The sequence below is a fragment of the Amblyomma mixtum genome, chromosome 3, assembly GCF_055824585.1.
Source record: "Amblyomma mixtum isolate Tamu chromosome 3, ASM5582458v1, whole genome shotgun sequence".
Lineage (NCBI taxonomy): Eukaryota > Metazoa > Arthropoda > Arachnida > Ixodida > Ixodidae > Amblyomma > Amblyomma mixtum.
In genome coordinates, this window is record NC_143014.1 from 39338057 (window position 1) to 39352941 (window position 14885).

Genomic DNA, 14885 nt, shown 5'->3' on the forward strand with positions numbered 1-14885 from the left:
ATTCGCGACTGACAACACTAGGTTTCTTGAAAACACCTTCCCAGAATTATACCACGAAAAAACTTCTTAATGAAAACTGGAGCACGTACAAACACAAAATTTCAGACCCTATCGGATAGTAAAATCCGTTGGTACAACCGTCACCTAGGCTGTCTATGTGACAAGGAAAATATATTTCTTGTGTTCCACTCCTTTGCGCGTGCACGTATCATCTAAAAAAAAGCAATTATCGCTCCAAATACAATGAAATTCCTGTTGTTTCGCTCCTCCTTTTAAAAAGCACTAGAAACGAATCCTGAGCTCCTTAAAAGAACCGCTCAAGGGAAATATCAAAGCATGTCACTTAGAGTACCAACTAGAGAGGCCGTGCTCGTTGCCCGCGGTATTGATACACAATGATAAATTGCATTTTTGCAATTTATCATTGTGTTGGACCCGACACTAGCCTTGGCTATGGGTCCAGTACCATTGTACATAGTTTGCTGTATTCATTTCTGTTTTCAAATAAAAAAAAAGTACTGCAATCAACAATCCGTTCTGGAAGCATTCCTCATCTTCGACATATTCCTTTCGCTTCTGCACCTTTAACTCACTTAGCACAGCGGTAGGAATTCCCTGATATTTGAATCCACAAGCGTAAAAGTCATTATCTTCTTCGTCTTTCTTCAGCCTATCCAATATTTGTCTGTTCTGGTCGCTGTTTCTAATAAGCACCCGCCACTTCTTTCTGAATTCGTGTTTCTGATAATAGCACAAAAGCTACTACCAGAGACTTGAAGCGAAATTAAAAATTGCTGGTGGTTTAGCATTGCTAAGCACGGAATGTTGAGCGAAAGCAAGTTTTTGCAGGTGGACGCCAACGCCACGTACATGAAATCGAGATTGAGGTGTCCACTGACTGTTGTGTGCCCTTCCTTTCGTCAAAATCAACGGACTCTACAACGTTGCTAACGCCAACACCAATTAACACAATAACGCCGGCGGCCTGCTTGTTTTGTTTCATTTGGTTTTCGAGGAAAGAAAATGGCGCAGTAGCTGTCACATCTTGGTGGGCACACGCGAACCACGCCGTAAGAGAAGAGATAAAGAAGGACGTGAAAAAAAGAAAGGAAGAAGGAGGAAACTGAAAATTTGTTTTTGAGGAAAGGAAATGGTGCAGTATCTGTCTCACATCTCGGTGGACACCTGAACCGCGCCTTATGAGAAGGGATAAAGGAGGTAATGAGAGAAGAAATGTCACGTGGCTGCCACACCTCCACCGTTCCTCTACTTGAAGGTAGGATAGCGGCGCCGATGACCTTGGGTTGACTAGGCCAATAAAGCTTTCGCTTTAAAATTTTCTGCCAAATGGCTGGCGTCGACTATATGGTCTTGCAAAATAACTTCATGAATGCTCTTTTATCATAACTGAATTCATTTCCTATCCCATAGCTACAAAGTATTCCCACGCGAATAAAATCATGTGCATTCATACCAATTAAAAAAGAAGGCGTCATTGATAATTATTATCAATGGCGCCTACACAACTCTCACCTCTACATAACTCACACCTCCGCACTGAAAAATAACGGGTCGTATTTTTTTTTTTCATTTTTAATGAGTTATCTTCAAGCCAGCAATTTTTTCAGAACTCTTCAGCGTAGGTTTCGCAATATCTTTTCTCATATAAGGCAGAACCCCCCCCCCCCCCCCCCCCAATTCTACAAAAGTCTAATTTTTAAGTACATAGAACAAGAACACACAACGAGTGCTCGTTGCGTGTTCTTGTATGTTGTGTGTTCTTATTCATCGTGAAGATGAACAACCAACAAGCCCAAGCTGCTGTTCTGTGTAAAAGACTCATAGCCATCTGAGCTCTCGGTTTGTTTCTGATGGCACTTTTCCAACTTCTCCATATTTCGTTAAAGCTGATACCACCGTACTTTTATACATTCTCGGAGTATTGAATATTAACCCCTACATAATTAACTGTTTTCTATCCTTACATATAACGGGTTTCTTTCGTAGCTATAGATTGAAGGGGCAGCGAGGACAACTCCACCTAATTTTTTTCTGAGTAAAAATTGATTAATTTCTCTTTCTGGCTATGTTGACGGTGGGTTTCTCAATTTTTTTCCCCCGCCACTCGATTCAAACTTGTGATGTGTACATCCTTTTATCCTTTTATTGTTCCTCTCAGAAAATGTAAAAAAACAACATACGAGAAAGAGAGAGGGACCCCGGACCAGCAACGCTTTGCCAAGCTTAACGCCAGTTCAAGATTAATGAAAAAGAGTTAAATGCTACAAAAATATTTAAAGAGAAAGTCATAGCATAAAATACAAAAACAAAACTGAAAAGAAAAGGAAACAAAAGGCACATCACAGTCAAAGTCACAGGCAGGCAGATAATGTACAGAGTGTAGTGCACGACCAAAAGGAAAAACATGAGAAAACCAAAGTCGCAGTATAGTCAAGGCCTCAGCAACAATCACAGACAACGCACAGAGTGCAGGCCATGTCAAAGTCACAGGCAGGCAGATAATGCACAGAGTGTAGTGCACGACCAAAAGGAAAAACATGAGAAAACCAAAGTCGCAGTATAGTCAAGGCCTCAGCAACAATCACAGACAACGCACAGAGTGCAGGCCATGACGGAAATCAGGGAAGTAAAAACATAAAACAAAATAAGACAAATCCAAAGCCACAACACAGCCAAAGTTAGTCACATCCGCACAGTCAAAGCACAGTATGCAGGCCACGACTAAAGGCACCCATGCCCAACAAAGGAGCACGGAGGCCTCCTCTGTGCAGGGCTTGTGGAAGAGAAATGAGAGGAAAGAAAGAAATCAACGAGTATAATTAAGAATTGGGTTTCTTATGAGGTGAACCATTTGAAAAAGAAGAGCCCAAGCAGCAGGGTCTCTCTGAATGGAGGGGCAAGTAGATGGTGTAATGTCTGAAGAGCAAAGAGATTTTAAGCGGGAAACTAAAGGAGCAGTAAGGGAACAATCCCGGAAGTAGCGACGGAGGTCTTCATATAACATTCCACAGGAACAAGTTGAGGATGAAGACAGGCCAATTTTCTTTAAATAGAAAGGAAATCTACCATGTCCAGTAAGTAAATAAGAGAATTCCTAGGTAGACAAATGGGGGGAATATTAAGTGTATCAGGGATCCAGTTGAATAATTCAGTGCCGCCATTGTTCTTGTGCCAAAAAATGCGCCATAAAAGAAGTGAAGAACGATGTAAACGGTAACGCACGCAACGACGTGAAAGGGTAGAAGTCTGTAAACTGGCATATTGCGCGGCACTACCAGCAGCTTGGTAGGCTAACTCATTACCGAAAATTCGGGAGTGACCCCGCATATGAAATAAAAGAAATGGGGCGAAAGAAGACAAACGATAGAGACCTTTCTTAATGGCAATAATAGTCGGGTTATAAGACGTAACTGAAGAGAGGGCAGAAGTCAGAGATAGAGAATCAGTGTAAAAATGAAAGGGCGTAGAGGGAGGGTTATTACTAGCGTAAACAACAGCAGAATGAAAGGCTACAAGCTCAGCGGCATAGGCACAAGGGGGTGGTTCTAAAGAAAGCCGATGGACGTATACAGTATTTTGTGTTAAGCTAAGAACAACAAAAGCAGCACAAGCTGAGTGATGAGTGAAAGACCCATCAGTGTAAATATGCAGTGCACACTGACAAGAAAAGGATAAGGTTGCCTGAAAGCTAAGTTGAACAAAAGAAAATTTAAATTTCAATGAGGGATGGTTGGACAAGGGATTAAGTAAAGGTTGAATTTCAGATGGGTTGTAAAATGTATTACCTTATACTATGAATTGACGTAATGCGAAAAACATGAACTCTGCACATAACTGGTCTAGATAAATAGGCAATAGAAGAACGCTTGCAAGAACATGAAGAGCAGCGATTCTCGTAGCATTGTAGGCACCAGTAAGAGAAAAAAGTGGAAGTCGTTGAAGCGATCAGACGTGATCTCGTCGTCGGGAAAGGGGGCAGTGAAACCACCAAGAAGGGGTGGCAAGATTGTGGGAAGAATAACCTGATGATAAATTTAGTCCGTATGAGAAGGAGAAACATGAAAATAGAGCTAATAAAGGAGCTTGGTGGTAGACGCAAGTATTTTCGTTTGCAAATAATTAACAGTGGGAGTAAAGCTTAGGTGAGAGTCAAAAACAACTAATAATTTAATACTCAGTTCACATTTGAGACTGTGTGTAGTCGAATAGTTGGCCTAGGTTTGTGTGAAGCCGGGACTCCATTAAAAAATAAATCATAAGAACACCTTTCTGGGTTTAACTTAACCCGATACGTGGCTTACCAGTTTTGGATTAAAGTTAAAACATTTGAACCCGGCGTTGACAACTCGCGGCTAGTCTTACAAGGTACAAGTAGAATAGTGTCATCTGCGTATGCCTGAATGTGGATAGGTGATGGGACAGGAAGGTTTAAGAGATCATAAAATAAAATGTTCCATAGTAGTGGTGAAAGTGGCGGACCTTGCGGACTGCCGAGGAGAGAAGGCGCAGAAAGAATACGCGAAGGCGATTGATAGGTCAAATGGCGGTTATGCAGGAGAGAGGCCAAAAGGGAATATAGATTTTGCGGACAATGATGTTTTCTTTAAAAAAAAAAACATAAAACCAAAGGGCGCCAAACACTATCAAATGCACCTCTGAAGTACAGAGAAATTAGAACAATAGGAATTATTTGTTGTTTATAACTATGTAACAACTCCGGCAAGTTATAGAGAGCCTGAACAGAACTGCGGCCGTGCGTTAAGCTATACTGATTTCTGTGAAGGAGGTTATTTTGGAACAGGAAGTAATACAGCCTACCATATAGTAAACGCTCGAGCAGTTTAGCGAAAGACGAATTAATGAATATCGATCGATAAGAACTCAGAAGGTGCTTTGGTCTATTTGGTTTGGGAATAAAAATAATCCTGCCAATTCTCCATGTCCGAGGAAAGTAACCGAAATGCGAGGCAGAATTAAAAAAAAAACAATGAATGAGCATTGAACAAGGCAACAACAAAACGAGACGAAATAAGATCAGGGCCAGGAGAAGACGTCAGATCTATTGACTTGATTACAGCTTCGATCTGCGCAGCAGGGAACGGTAAATGTTCAACTGAGTTATTGTAAGGTTGCGAAGTAATGTTCCGAGCGTGAGCATGGAAAGGTACACCGAAAAGACTCTGTGATCACTGTCAGGAAGTGAATGCCGGTGTAGTTTATCATCAGGGATCCGCGGTGAAGCTTATCCTCACTGACGCTGTAGATAAAATTTTCTTTTTGCCCTGGCTGGAAGTCAGACCCGCAAAATTAAAAAAAAAGCAAACAAAATAGTAACATACAAAATACAAATAACATATAAAATACTAACAACATTTCCAGCGGGCTACGGGCGTGCGCACTGCAGGGTCACATGCATGTTGAGCGCTCGATCCCCAATGGCGCTACGCCGGCTACTCTTCAGCGGTCGGCACAGGCGCAGAATCACTCGCAATGCAACTGTTCACTTGCATAAATTGCCCATCTACAAGCAACCGAGGTTATAGGTTACGGGCGTGTTTACTAAGCCGGAGTGCGCGGGCGCCACACGAAATCGCATATCCGGTGGTGCACGTCGCCTGCCGCCGTCGCTTGCCCGAGGTTTGCCCACCGCGAAAGACGGCGATCCTCGCCGCGCAGCCTCGTCGCGTCGTTCTCTTTTGCGCGCTCACGGAGCTCACGCGGGGAACAGACGACCGATAGCCTCTCGGGGTAAGAGCGGTTCCTGTGGAAGGCCAAGTTAGGGGGGGGGGGGGGGGGGGGGGGGGGGAGTGGGGGGGGGCTGAGAGTGAGGTGGGTGGACGAGATAAGTGAATTCGCTCGGATAGCATGATTGCTGCAGGACAGTGCTCATTGGAGATCAGTTGGGAGACGACTTTCTACTGCAGTGATGATGTGGATGATTTCTGCGCAAGAACACGACGCATAAAAAGTGTTTAAAATTTCAGCAACACACTTAGTAGCACTATTCTCTCATTGCACAAATTTTCTTTGTATTAATTAAGGTTCATCATCATTATTTATTTACCCTTAAAGACCCCTGGGTGGTGGGCCATTACATAAGGGGAGGGGGGGTCGCATCACAATAATACACCAGGTCACAATCAGTGCCATATACATATACAGGCAGGATATAAAGAAAAATGTGCATGAACACATCACAGAGAGTGGCCAAACATATATGAAACGGTAGTAAAACACAAAGAGAAGAATAATCAACATCAGGTTTTTAAGTGTGACAGCAGCAATTGGCGGAACTTACATGGATCGCGTTCGATGACAATGCACTCGGGTAATGAATTCCATTCTTCGATGGCAACAGGTAGAAAATACTTGTTAAATTCGTTAGTGGGGCCGTGCACGCGTAGAATGCTCATGGAGTTGAAGCGACGGCGCGAAGTTCTGAGGAACGGAAGCAAACTGGAGTCCCGAAGTGACGGAAAACAATGGTATAGTTTGTGGAACAAAGACAAACGGGCAATTTTCCGCCTGTGCACCAGAGGCTCTATGTCGAGAGACAATTTTATATTTGTAACGTTGGTGTGACAGTCGGATGAAATAAAGTGGGCTGCACGGTTTTGAATAGTTTCTAGGGTGTCAATTAAGTAAGCTAGGTGTGGGTTCCAAATAGGGGAGGCATATTCTAGTTTAGTGCGGACGAAAGTATTGTAGGCTAGTTTTCAGATAGAAGGTGGGGAAGAGCCAAGGTGCGTCTGATAAACCCGAGTGATTTCGAAGCATCAGCTGCCAGCTTCGTAATGCGCTCGGGCCAGGTGAGGTTGTTGGTGATATGAATTCCGAGATACCGGTATGAAACGACTTTGGAAAGGGTGGTTGAGTTCAATGAATATGCGTAGTTGACATTGGTGCGCTTGCGTGTTACCTGCATGTACTTACACTTGGAAACGTTGAGCTGCATTAGCCATGTGGAACACCAATCTTCAATTCTGCTCAGTAATTAGCCATTGATTAGTAATTAATCATCTATTGAGCGTGACGTCATCCAGTGGTGATGTCACCAGTGCCACAGAGGCAGTCAAAGTGGTGCGGAAAACGCTTTCGCCTCCACAAACTCTAGACAGTCAAAGTGCCCCCTGAATTTTTTAGCATGCCGGATAGGCATTATCGTATACCAGTTTTACCGGATGCCTCCTGCGCACGCGCAGCGGCCCCGCGCAGTTACTCCGCGTGCGTAGGAGACCTCCAGTAAAACCGGTATACGTCTCCGCTAATACGTCTCAGGTATGGACTGACGAACGGAGAGAAGTCTGTAGGCAAAGAAAAGTGAAATGCTGCGCTGAACGCAATTCCTAAATTAAAAAGAGAGCAGACAAATACTTGGAAGCGTCGTGCAGATTGTTTGCATTAGTCAATCGATCAATCGATTTTTAATCGACAATGAATGAGCATGCGCAGTGGCGCCGTGAACGCCACTACAAGGGCCGGAGTCCGTGAACGCGGCATTTCCATTCAGTCCGTCCCGCCAGCCGCTTGTGGAACCGCTACTCCATGGTCCAGCGGGAGTGTGGAGGCCTTCTCTGCATGGAAAAAATGTCATCGGAACATGAGCCCGCGCAAGGAAAGGCGGAAAGCTAAAAAAGCTACAGCGAACAGAATAAAAATGAAGCAAGACAAAGAAAAACGATATAAATAAAGAATACACTCACGCTGGTAGATATCATGTGGCCCACAGAAGAATGTGCGACCAGAGCTGAACGATGGGGGCACCGTCTGGTTCTGGAACACGTATCGGCCACTCTTCTCGATCCGGCTCGACTCTGCAGCGGCCTTCCTCTGGTCGGCCAGCAAGTTGACCTCGTGTGTGGACCTCTCCTGCACGACGGACTGCGGGCCCGACGTCAGCGCACCAAACCACATCGGGTCCGTGTCCTGGATGCCTCGCATGACCTCCTTGGAGGCCTGGTGTTCGTCCACAGGGCGCTCCTCTTCGTCGGGGGACGTCGTGGTCCACTCCATGCCACGCTCTGACTCCTTCGTAGAGGTTGAGGATGGCGTAAACGGCGCGCCACGCAATTCTCGCCTCACACTGCTGGCCCTGGTCGTCAGTCTCATCCTGGTCCTAACCGAACACATCCAACCGCCCGGCCTTCGTCTTCTACGCTCGCCTTGGGCTCTGGGCTTCGACGGTAGTCGTCTTCCTCTTTCAGCCTCTGTCTCGGGAATCCCGAGGCGTGGAATAATAAAGGCGAGGCGAATAATTAAGCTGGGTTCCTGCTCTCTGCCTGACAGCACAGCTGCGTTCCTCTGCCTCGATAACCAAATTTCCGCAAGGATCGCACTTTTTCCCTCGGCGGGAAAATACCCACAATGACCATCTCTGAAGATCTGTTGCACTATGATATGCCCTTCGAAATAATTTCAGGGTCCATTTAAGCTCGGTCGCGCTCAGCGCTGCGACGAGGAGGAGGCCACAGGGAGAGGACAGGCGGATTCATTCCTGCAGTGCACAATGTAACTCACCAAGTATGTGAAATCTCAGCTGGACAGGTACATGTACGCACGTACACCTGCACACAGTGAATATATGGTCATAAAAGTCGCTACATCGTGGTCAGTATGGCCGAGCGGTCTAAGGCGCCAGATTTAAGCTCTGGTCCTCGCAAGAGGGCGTGGGTTCGAACCCCACTGCTGACAAAGTTTCTTTTTAGTTTTTGCTTTTTAGGCGAACGCTCTACTTGCGCAGCGCTAATACGCATTTGTATTAAGCAGCACAGTCCTGTTTTTTTTTTTTTCGTGCAGTCGGATACAACTAAAGCGCCAAATGCCCCTCACATGAGGCACCCCAGAGCACAGCACGGGATCAGGACGAAACATTCGCTGACCCGTCGTGCCTAGGCCTGCGCCGGGCTTGAAGTTGCGGGTCCGGAAGGAGCTTCATTCGATTGTTCGGCAATTGTCGATTCCAAGATCGTTGTGTGTGTTCCCAAAATCACACCTGCAGGCTTTGAGAAACGCCACTGAGGAAAAGCATGCATATTGGTTTAGCCGACGTCGTGTCTTTTAACATATACTATGCACTAAACAGGTGTTTTGCTTTCCGTCTCCAGTGAAAACCGGCCATGAATTCTACCTGTGAAATCCTGTTCATTAAAAGAAAACAAAAGTGATTACTGCAGCAGCATGGACGTTTTAATATTTACACACCGCGCACCGTAAAATATGACTGCAGATTAAAAGCCTAAAGGTAACTCGATGTAATTTTTACGCGTGCATGCTACCCTTTTCATTTAACTCTCGGGACTCCCGAGCTACTCACAGGCAACATCATTGTTCAAAAAGTCGTAAGGGCGGACCCGCCTCATCCTCACTTCTTTTCATAATTAGCAAAAAAATTTCTGCAAGCGTTTTAGCGATTTTACCCCTTTTTCTGGCCACTTTATTACTTTCGTATAATACGAACCTCCTTATACATACCTCCTAACCTCCTAAACATACAATGAGCAATTTACCGCTTGCACTACTGCGGCAACGGGCTCGAGCCCACTCCGAGCTTGGTGGACCAGACCACAAGTACAGTAAAGTGATAACTTAGCGGGCCCTGGCTTCAAGTCGCGGACCCGGGCCGGGCTCGGGCCTCAGGATTAGGCCTGTGCGGTGCTCTACTCCAGCAATTGGCGCTGAGCGATTGTCACGAAGTCGCAATTAATCTGTTGTCCATCCCCTGTCATGATAAAGCGTGACCAGGGATTAACTGCGACGCCATGAAAATCAGTCGACGCCATTGGCTGGAGGGCCTCCCTTGAAGGGCATCTGCCGCTTCGTTCTTGAGTTGTATCCTACTGTATAGTTTCCGTTTTTCGCGCGTTGGTGATACCGTCATACGTCAAGAACACACTGGCTCAACTGTCGGCAAATATAATTCGCAAGCACGGCGTGGAATCTTCACATTTCTTTCAACCATGACAGATTCCAGTGATGCCGCCGTTGGATTCCAACTAGGTTTGGCGTCTGGTGAAAGTACGTCACGCCTCCCACACTTTATGCCCGCAGCGGTGGCTCAGTGGCTTTAGTGTTCGGCTGTTGATGCCAAGGTCGCGGGCTCGATCCCAGCTCGCGCCGGCCGTATTTCAATTGGGGCGAAATGCAAAAACGCCCGCGTACCGTTCGATGTCAACGCACATCAATGAACCCCAGTTGGTCTAAATTAATCCGGAGCCCTCCGCTATACAGTGTCCCTCACAGTCCACATGTGTCCCTTTGGAACGATAAACCACAAATTTTCACTCCTTCACGTTCTCACCCACTTAATGGCGCCGGAAAACCATTGCTTTGGCACCATTAGGAATCTCGCTGAGGGCGTCAGCACAAGCGACCACGGACATTTGAGCCGAAGTGAAGGGAACGACAAAAACGGAGAGCGCTTAAAGGGCCACGGAACACCCTCTGTTCTAAAACATTTCCTACCTCTCTGGTAGCGAGGCATCGTCCCCGGAAGGTGCGGCTACAATTTTTTTTGAAAAGACTCATTAGCAGCGTAGTTACAGCCGCCGCAATCAAGCTACTTCTCCATGCTCCTCTCCTTCCATTCCTTCCTCGAGATTTTTCTCTCGCGCGCCTCGTCGAGTAGGGTCCGCAAGGGAAAATCGCCCTTCTTTCTCTAATGTAAGCGGTTCTGGTGGAGCGCGTCACATGTATACGTCATGGACCCGCCTTGAAAAAGAATCTTTTTCTTGCTCTTTGCTACCCGGTCTACTTGAATGGGGGGCGGGGGGGGGGGGGGGGCATGGAGGGAAAAAAAAAACTGAGGGGGGAGTGCGTACGCAGCGAGGCTAGATATCACAGCACGCTAGCACGTGGCATCCGAGCGACCGAGGTGATACAAGCGACCGAGGTGATAGGTTACGGGCGTGTTTACTGAGCCGGAGTGCGCGGGCACCGAACGAAAGCACATATCCGCTAGAGCACGTCGCCTGCCGTCTTCGCTTGTTCGAGGTTTTCTCAACAAGCGACAGAGTGAAAGATGCCGGTCCTCCCCGCGTAGTCTCCTCACTTCTCTCTCTTTTTCGCGCACATGTAGCTTACGCAGAGAACAGACGACCTATGGCCTCTCATGGTGACAGAGTGGTTCATGTGGAAGGCCATATTGGGGGGGGGGGGGGGGGGGGGCGGCTGAGAGTGAGGTGGGCGGACGAGATAAGCGAATTCGCTCGGATAGCATGATTGCTGCAGGACAGTGCTCATTGGAGATCAGTTGGGAGACGACTTTCTACTGCAGTGATGATGTGGACGATTTCTGAGCAAGAACACGACGCATAAAAAGTGTTAAAAATTTCATCAACACACTTAGTAGCACTATTCTCTCATTCGGCAATTTTTCTTTGTATTAATTAAGGTTCACCATAATCATTTATTGACCCTTAAAGACCCCTGGATGGTGGGGCATTACATAAGGGGGGGGGGGGGGGGGTCGCATCACAATAATACACCAGGTCACAATCAGTGCCATATACATATACAGGCAGGATATAAAGAAAAAATGTGCATGAACACATCACAGAGAGTGGCCAAACATATATGAAACGGTAGTAAAACACAAAGAGAAGAATAATCAACATCAGGTTTTTAAGTGTGACAGCAGCATTTGGCGGAACTTACATCGATGGCGTTCGATGACAATGGACTCGGGTAATGAATTCCATCCTTCGATGGCAACAGGTAGAAGAGACTTGTTAAATGCGTTAGTGGAGCCGTGCACGCGTAGAATGCTCGCGGAGTTGAAGAGACGGCGCGAAGTTCTAAGGGGCGGAAGCAAAATGGAGTCCAGAAATGACGGAAAACAATGGTATAGTTTGTGGAACAAAGACAAACGGGCTGTGCACCAGAGGCTCTATGTCGAGAGACAATTTTATATTTGTAACGCTAAAGTGGATGTGATAGTCGGATGAAATAAAGCGGGCTGCACGGTTTTGAATAGCTTCTATGGTGTCAATTAAGTAAGCTTGGTGTGGGTTGCAAACAGGGGAGGCATATTCTTGTTTAGTGCGGACGAAAGTATTCTAGGGTAGTTTTCAGATAGAGGGTGGGGAGAACCAAGGTGCGTCTGATAAACCCCAGTGATTTCGAAGCATCAGCTGCCAGCTTCGTAATGCGCTCGGACCACGTGAGGTTGTTGGTAATATGAATTCCGAGATACCGGTATGAAACGACTTTGGAATGGGTGGTTGAGTTCAATGAATATGCGTAGTTGATATTGGTGCGCTTGCGTGTTATCTGCATACTTACACGGACACGTTGAGCTGCATTAGCTATGTGGAACACCAATCTTCAATTCTGCTCAGTAATTAGCCATTGATTAATAATTTGTCATTGCTTAGTAATTAGTCATCCACTGAGTGTGACGTCATCCAGTGGTGATGTCACCAGTGCCACAGAGGCAGTCAAAGTGGTGCGGAAAACGCTTTCTCCTTTACGCACTTTAGACAGTCAATGTGCCCCCTGAATTTTTTAGCATGCCGGATAGGTATTATCATACACGTATACCAGTAGATCACATTCACACTATCAATCAGGTGATAGAGAATAGCGCAGAATATAACCAACCCCTATATATAGCCTTCATTGATTACGAGAAAGCATTTGACTCAGTGGAAACTAGAGATGTGAAGGCCTGAAAGAAACACTGCAATTTTGGAAAAAAAAACGTTTTTTTTTCGTTTTTTTCAGAGGAGGAAAAATGAAAAAAAAAAAAACATTGAAAATTTCACAATTTTATTTAAAGTTTTATAATTGCTTGCTTTTAGTTTAGGCTTTTGATTTTGCTTTGAAAACTATTACAGTATGCATAGTTGAACGATTGGAGAGCAGTCGTCATCGCCGGTGCCAGGTAGGGCTTTTAAAACGTTCGTGCTGCTAGAGCGCGGGTTGAAGGCCAGGTCACATATAAGATCCAGGCTTGACTTAAAAACACACTAATACTTGAGCTCACGGCTCAAGCAGAACAAAATGGCTGCAAATTCTACAGCGCGGCACACACGGCATAAATAACATAGGCTGCTGTGCGCGTAAGCGGTTTTAGCCAAATACAAGCCTAGCTTCTTGATTTCCAACGTAGCCGAGTGGAGGACATCCGCAGGAATTTGATCCAGGACAGGGGTCTGGGACACAGCGATGCACGTGGCCCCATCTAGCTGGTGGCAAGACGTTTGCACCAACGAGCCGCTAACTCGTCTGGTTTGCCGACTGCTGCAGATACCACAATCAACCGCCAGCTGCGAACGAAACTGGTCACGTTTCGGAAACGTGCCAACAAGGATTCGCAACAGGCTTTCAGGGGAACGCGTTCGAAAGCTTGTGTACGTGCAGTCGAACCTAGCTGTGGACACAACTTCAGGCCATGCTGCTGTGCGTAGCGCCGCATCCAGCCACAGTGACTCTTGAGTCCGATATGGAGTGACTTATAGATCAGTTTTCATGTTCCCTTTCTCGGTGCAATAGAACAAGAAGTTCGTTCCACAAGTATGATATTGTCACGTGCTACGCATGGCCGTTTACACCGTTATAGACCGTTTAAAGCGCGCAGTTCTTCCGTTTGAGACCAGATGGCGCGAGAGGTGCGCTCGGAACACGGCGTCATTACTTGCCTCGTAAGTCGCCGGCGTGTATGCCTCGACGCAGCAGTGGAAATGTGGAAAGAAAAAATACATGCTCTGTTGTGGATTGCAAGAATTGCGACAAACAGTTAAAGGGGCGGGATGCGATCGTTTGTGAGCTTCACGGAACCGAACTGCACAAGGACGTACTGCTCCTGTTCGCGCCCGTTGGGCATCCACCCTTTCCGAATGGGCGAACGCAACACACATGTTCGCCAGCGCAAGACAGCGAATATAGAAAGAAAGGTCTCGATCTTGGAAAATCTGCGAGGGTAAGTGCGCAACATAGCCGCATGAACAAGCTGTCCTGCCACCGAAACGTCACACAAAAAAAAGACTCGCGTTCTTACATACCGCTACCATTTATTATACACTGCACAGCCGTGCGAGCGGACAACGCTTACCGTCAGTTCGTGTGTTACACACCGTCTTGGTGCTACTGTTGAACTTCGCTCCAAGTAGCGCGGTTTTCGTGGACCACAATCGGAATAAAGCATTTGTGTTACGGCTGCTGTGCTCTGCGGTTGTCACTCACTCGCGATCCATGCGAGACAGTCACTAGAAGTGACTCCGGCTGATTACTTACAAGCAACGAGACCTCGAGCATTTTCATGTCCGCATATCGAGCATGGAGCGTACCACAATTTTATACTATGTGAGGCTGACATAATTGTGAACTTCTTGTAGTGAACGCTCTGCCATGCGCGCGTTATAACAATTATATCGCGGAATCCTTGTAAACGATTGCATGCAAGCTTGTGAAGGCTGCTTGATGCATGGTACTGCTTACATGATTGGTAACATTTGTTTGTTTATTTATTTTTGTCGCCTTCCTTTGTTTAGCAAACCAACAGAAAATATTTCAGGCTTCCTAAGCACCTTTAACAGGTTGTGAACAAATGAGTACGAAGTGCATGTGAGCGTTTTAGACCGGTGTCTGCATGGATGTACACAATACGACAACGGCCGGTGCTGCCGAAGGAGCAATAAACCTTGCCGTTTTAGTTAATAACAATACAAAAATATTAAGCAAAGCCTTCAGCGGCATTCAGGCCATCCACCCGTTGCCTCGAACAGGCGGAGAGCTCAGTGGCTCTTTGCGACATGAAGCCCGATCACGTTTTCACGCCTCAAGTGATCATATTGGAGTTCTCACATGTCCTTCTAAGCTTCGGACCAAACACAGTGTCGTCTTCCCGCTACTTTACAACCGTATCA

General features: G+C 46.3%; 1 protein-coding gene and 1 non-coding gene across 2 annotated transcripts; one reads left to right on the forward strand and one right to left on the reverse strand.

The window, feature by feature from the left end:
• Positions 1-7527: 7527 nt before the first annotated feature.
• LOC149349750 (importin-7-like) lies at positions 7528-8130 on the reverse strand. The gene is made up of 2 exons (XM_089575477.1): positions 7725-8130; positions 7528-7595 (listed from the first exon to the last, which is right to left on the reverse strand). Exons 1-2 carry the CDS (start codon positions 8128-8130, stop codon positions 7528-7530), a joined length of 474 nt encoding a protein of 157 aa, XP_089431603.1.
• Positions 8131-8628: 498 nt separating this feature from the next.
• TRNAL-UAA (transfer RNA leucine (anticodon UAA)) lies at positions 8629-8712 on the forward strand. The gene has a single exon. It is a non-coding gene; the product is annotated as a tRNA-Leu (tRNA).
• The last annotated feature ends 6173 nt before the right edge of the window (positions 8713-14885 follow it).

What these genes read in the sequence shown, in the direction of transcription:
- LOC149349750 (XM_089575477.1), bottom strand. Translation starts at nt 8,130, where the DNA reads ATGAGACTGACGACCAGGGCCAGCAGTGTGAGGCGAGAATTGCGTGGC. An exon ending in GCCACATGATATCTACCAGC is followed by an intron (nt 7,596 to 7,724) that starts GTGAGTGTATTC and finishes TTTTCCATGCAG; the next exon opens with AGAAGGCCTCCACACTCCCG.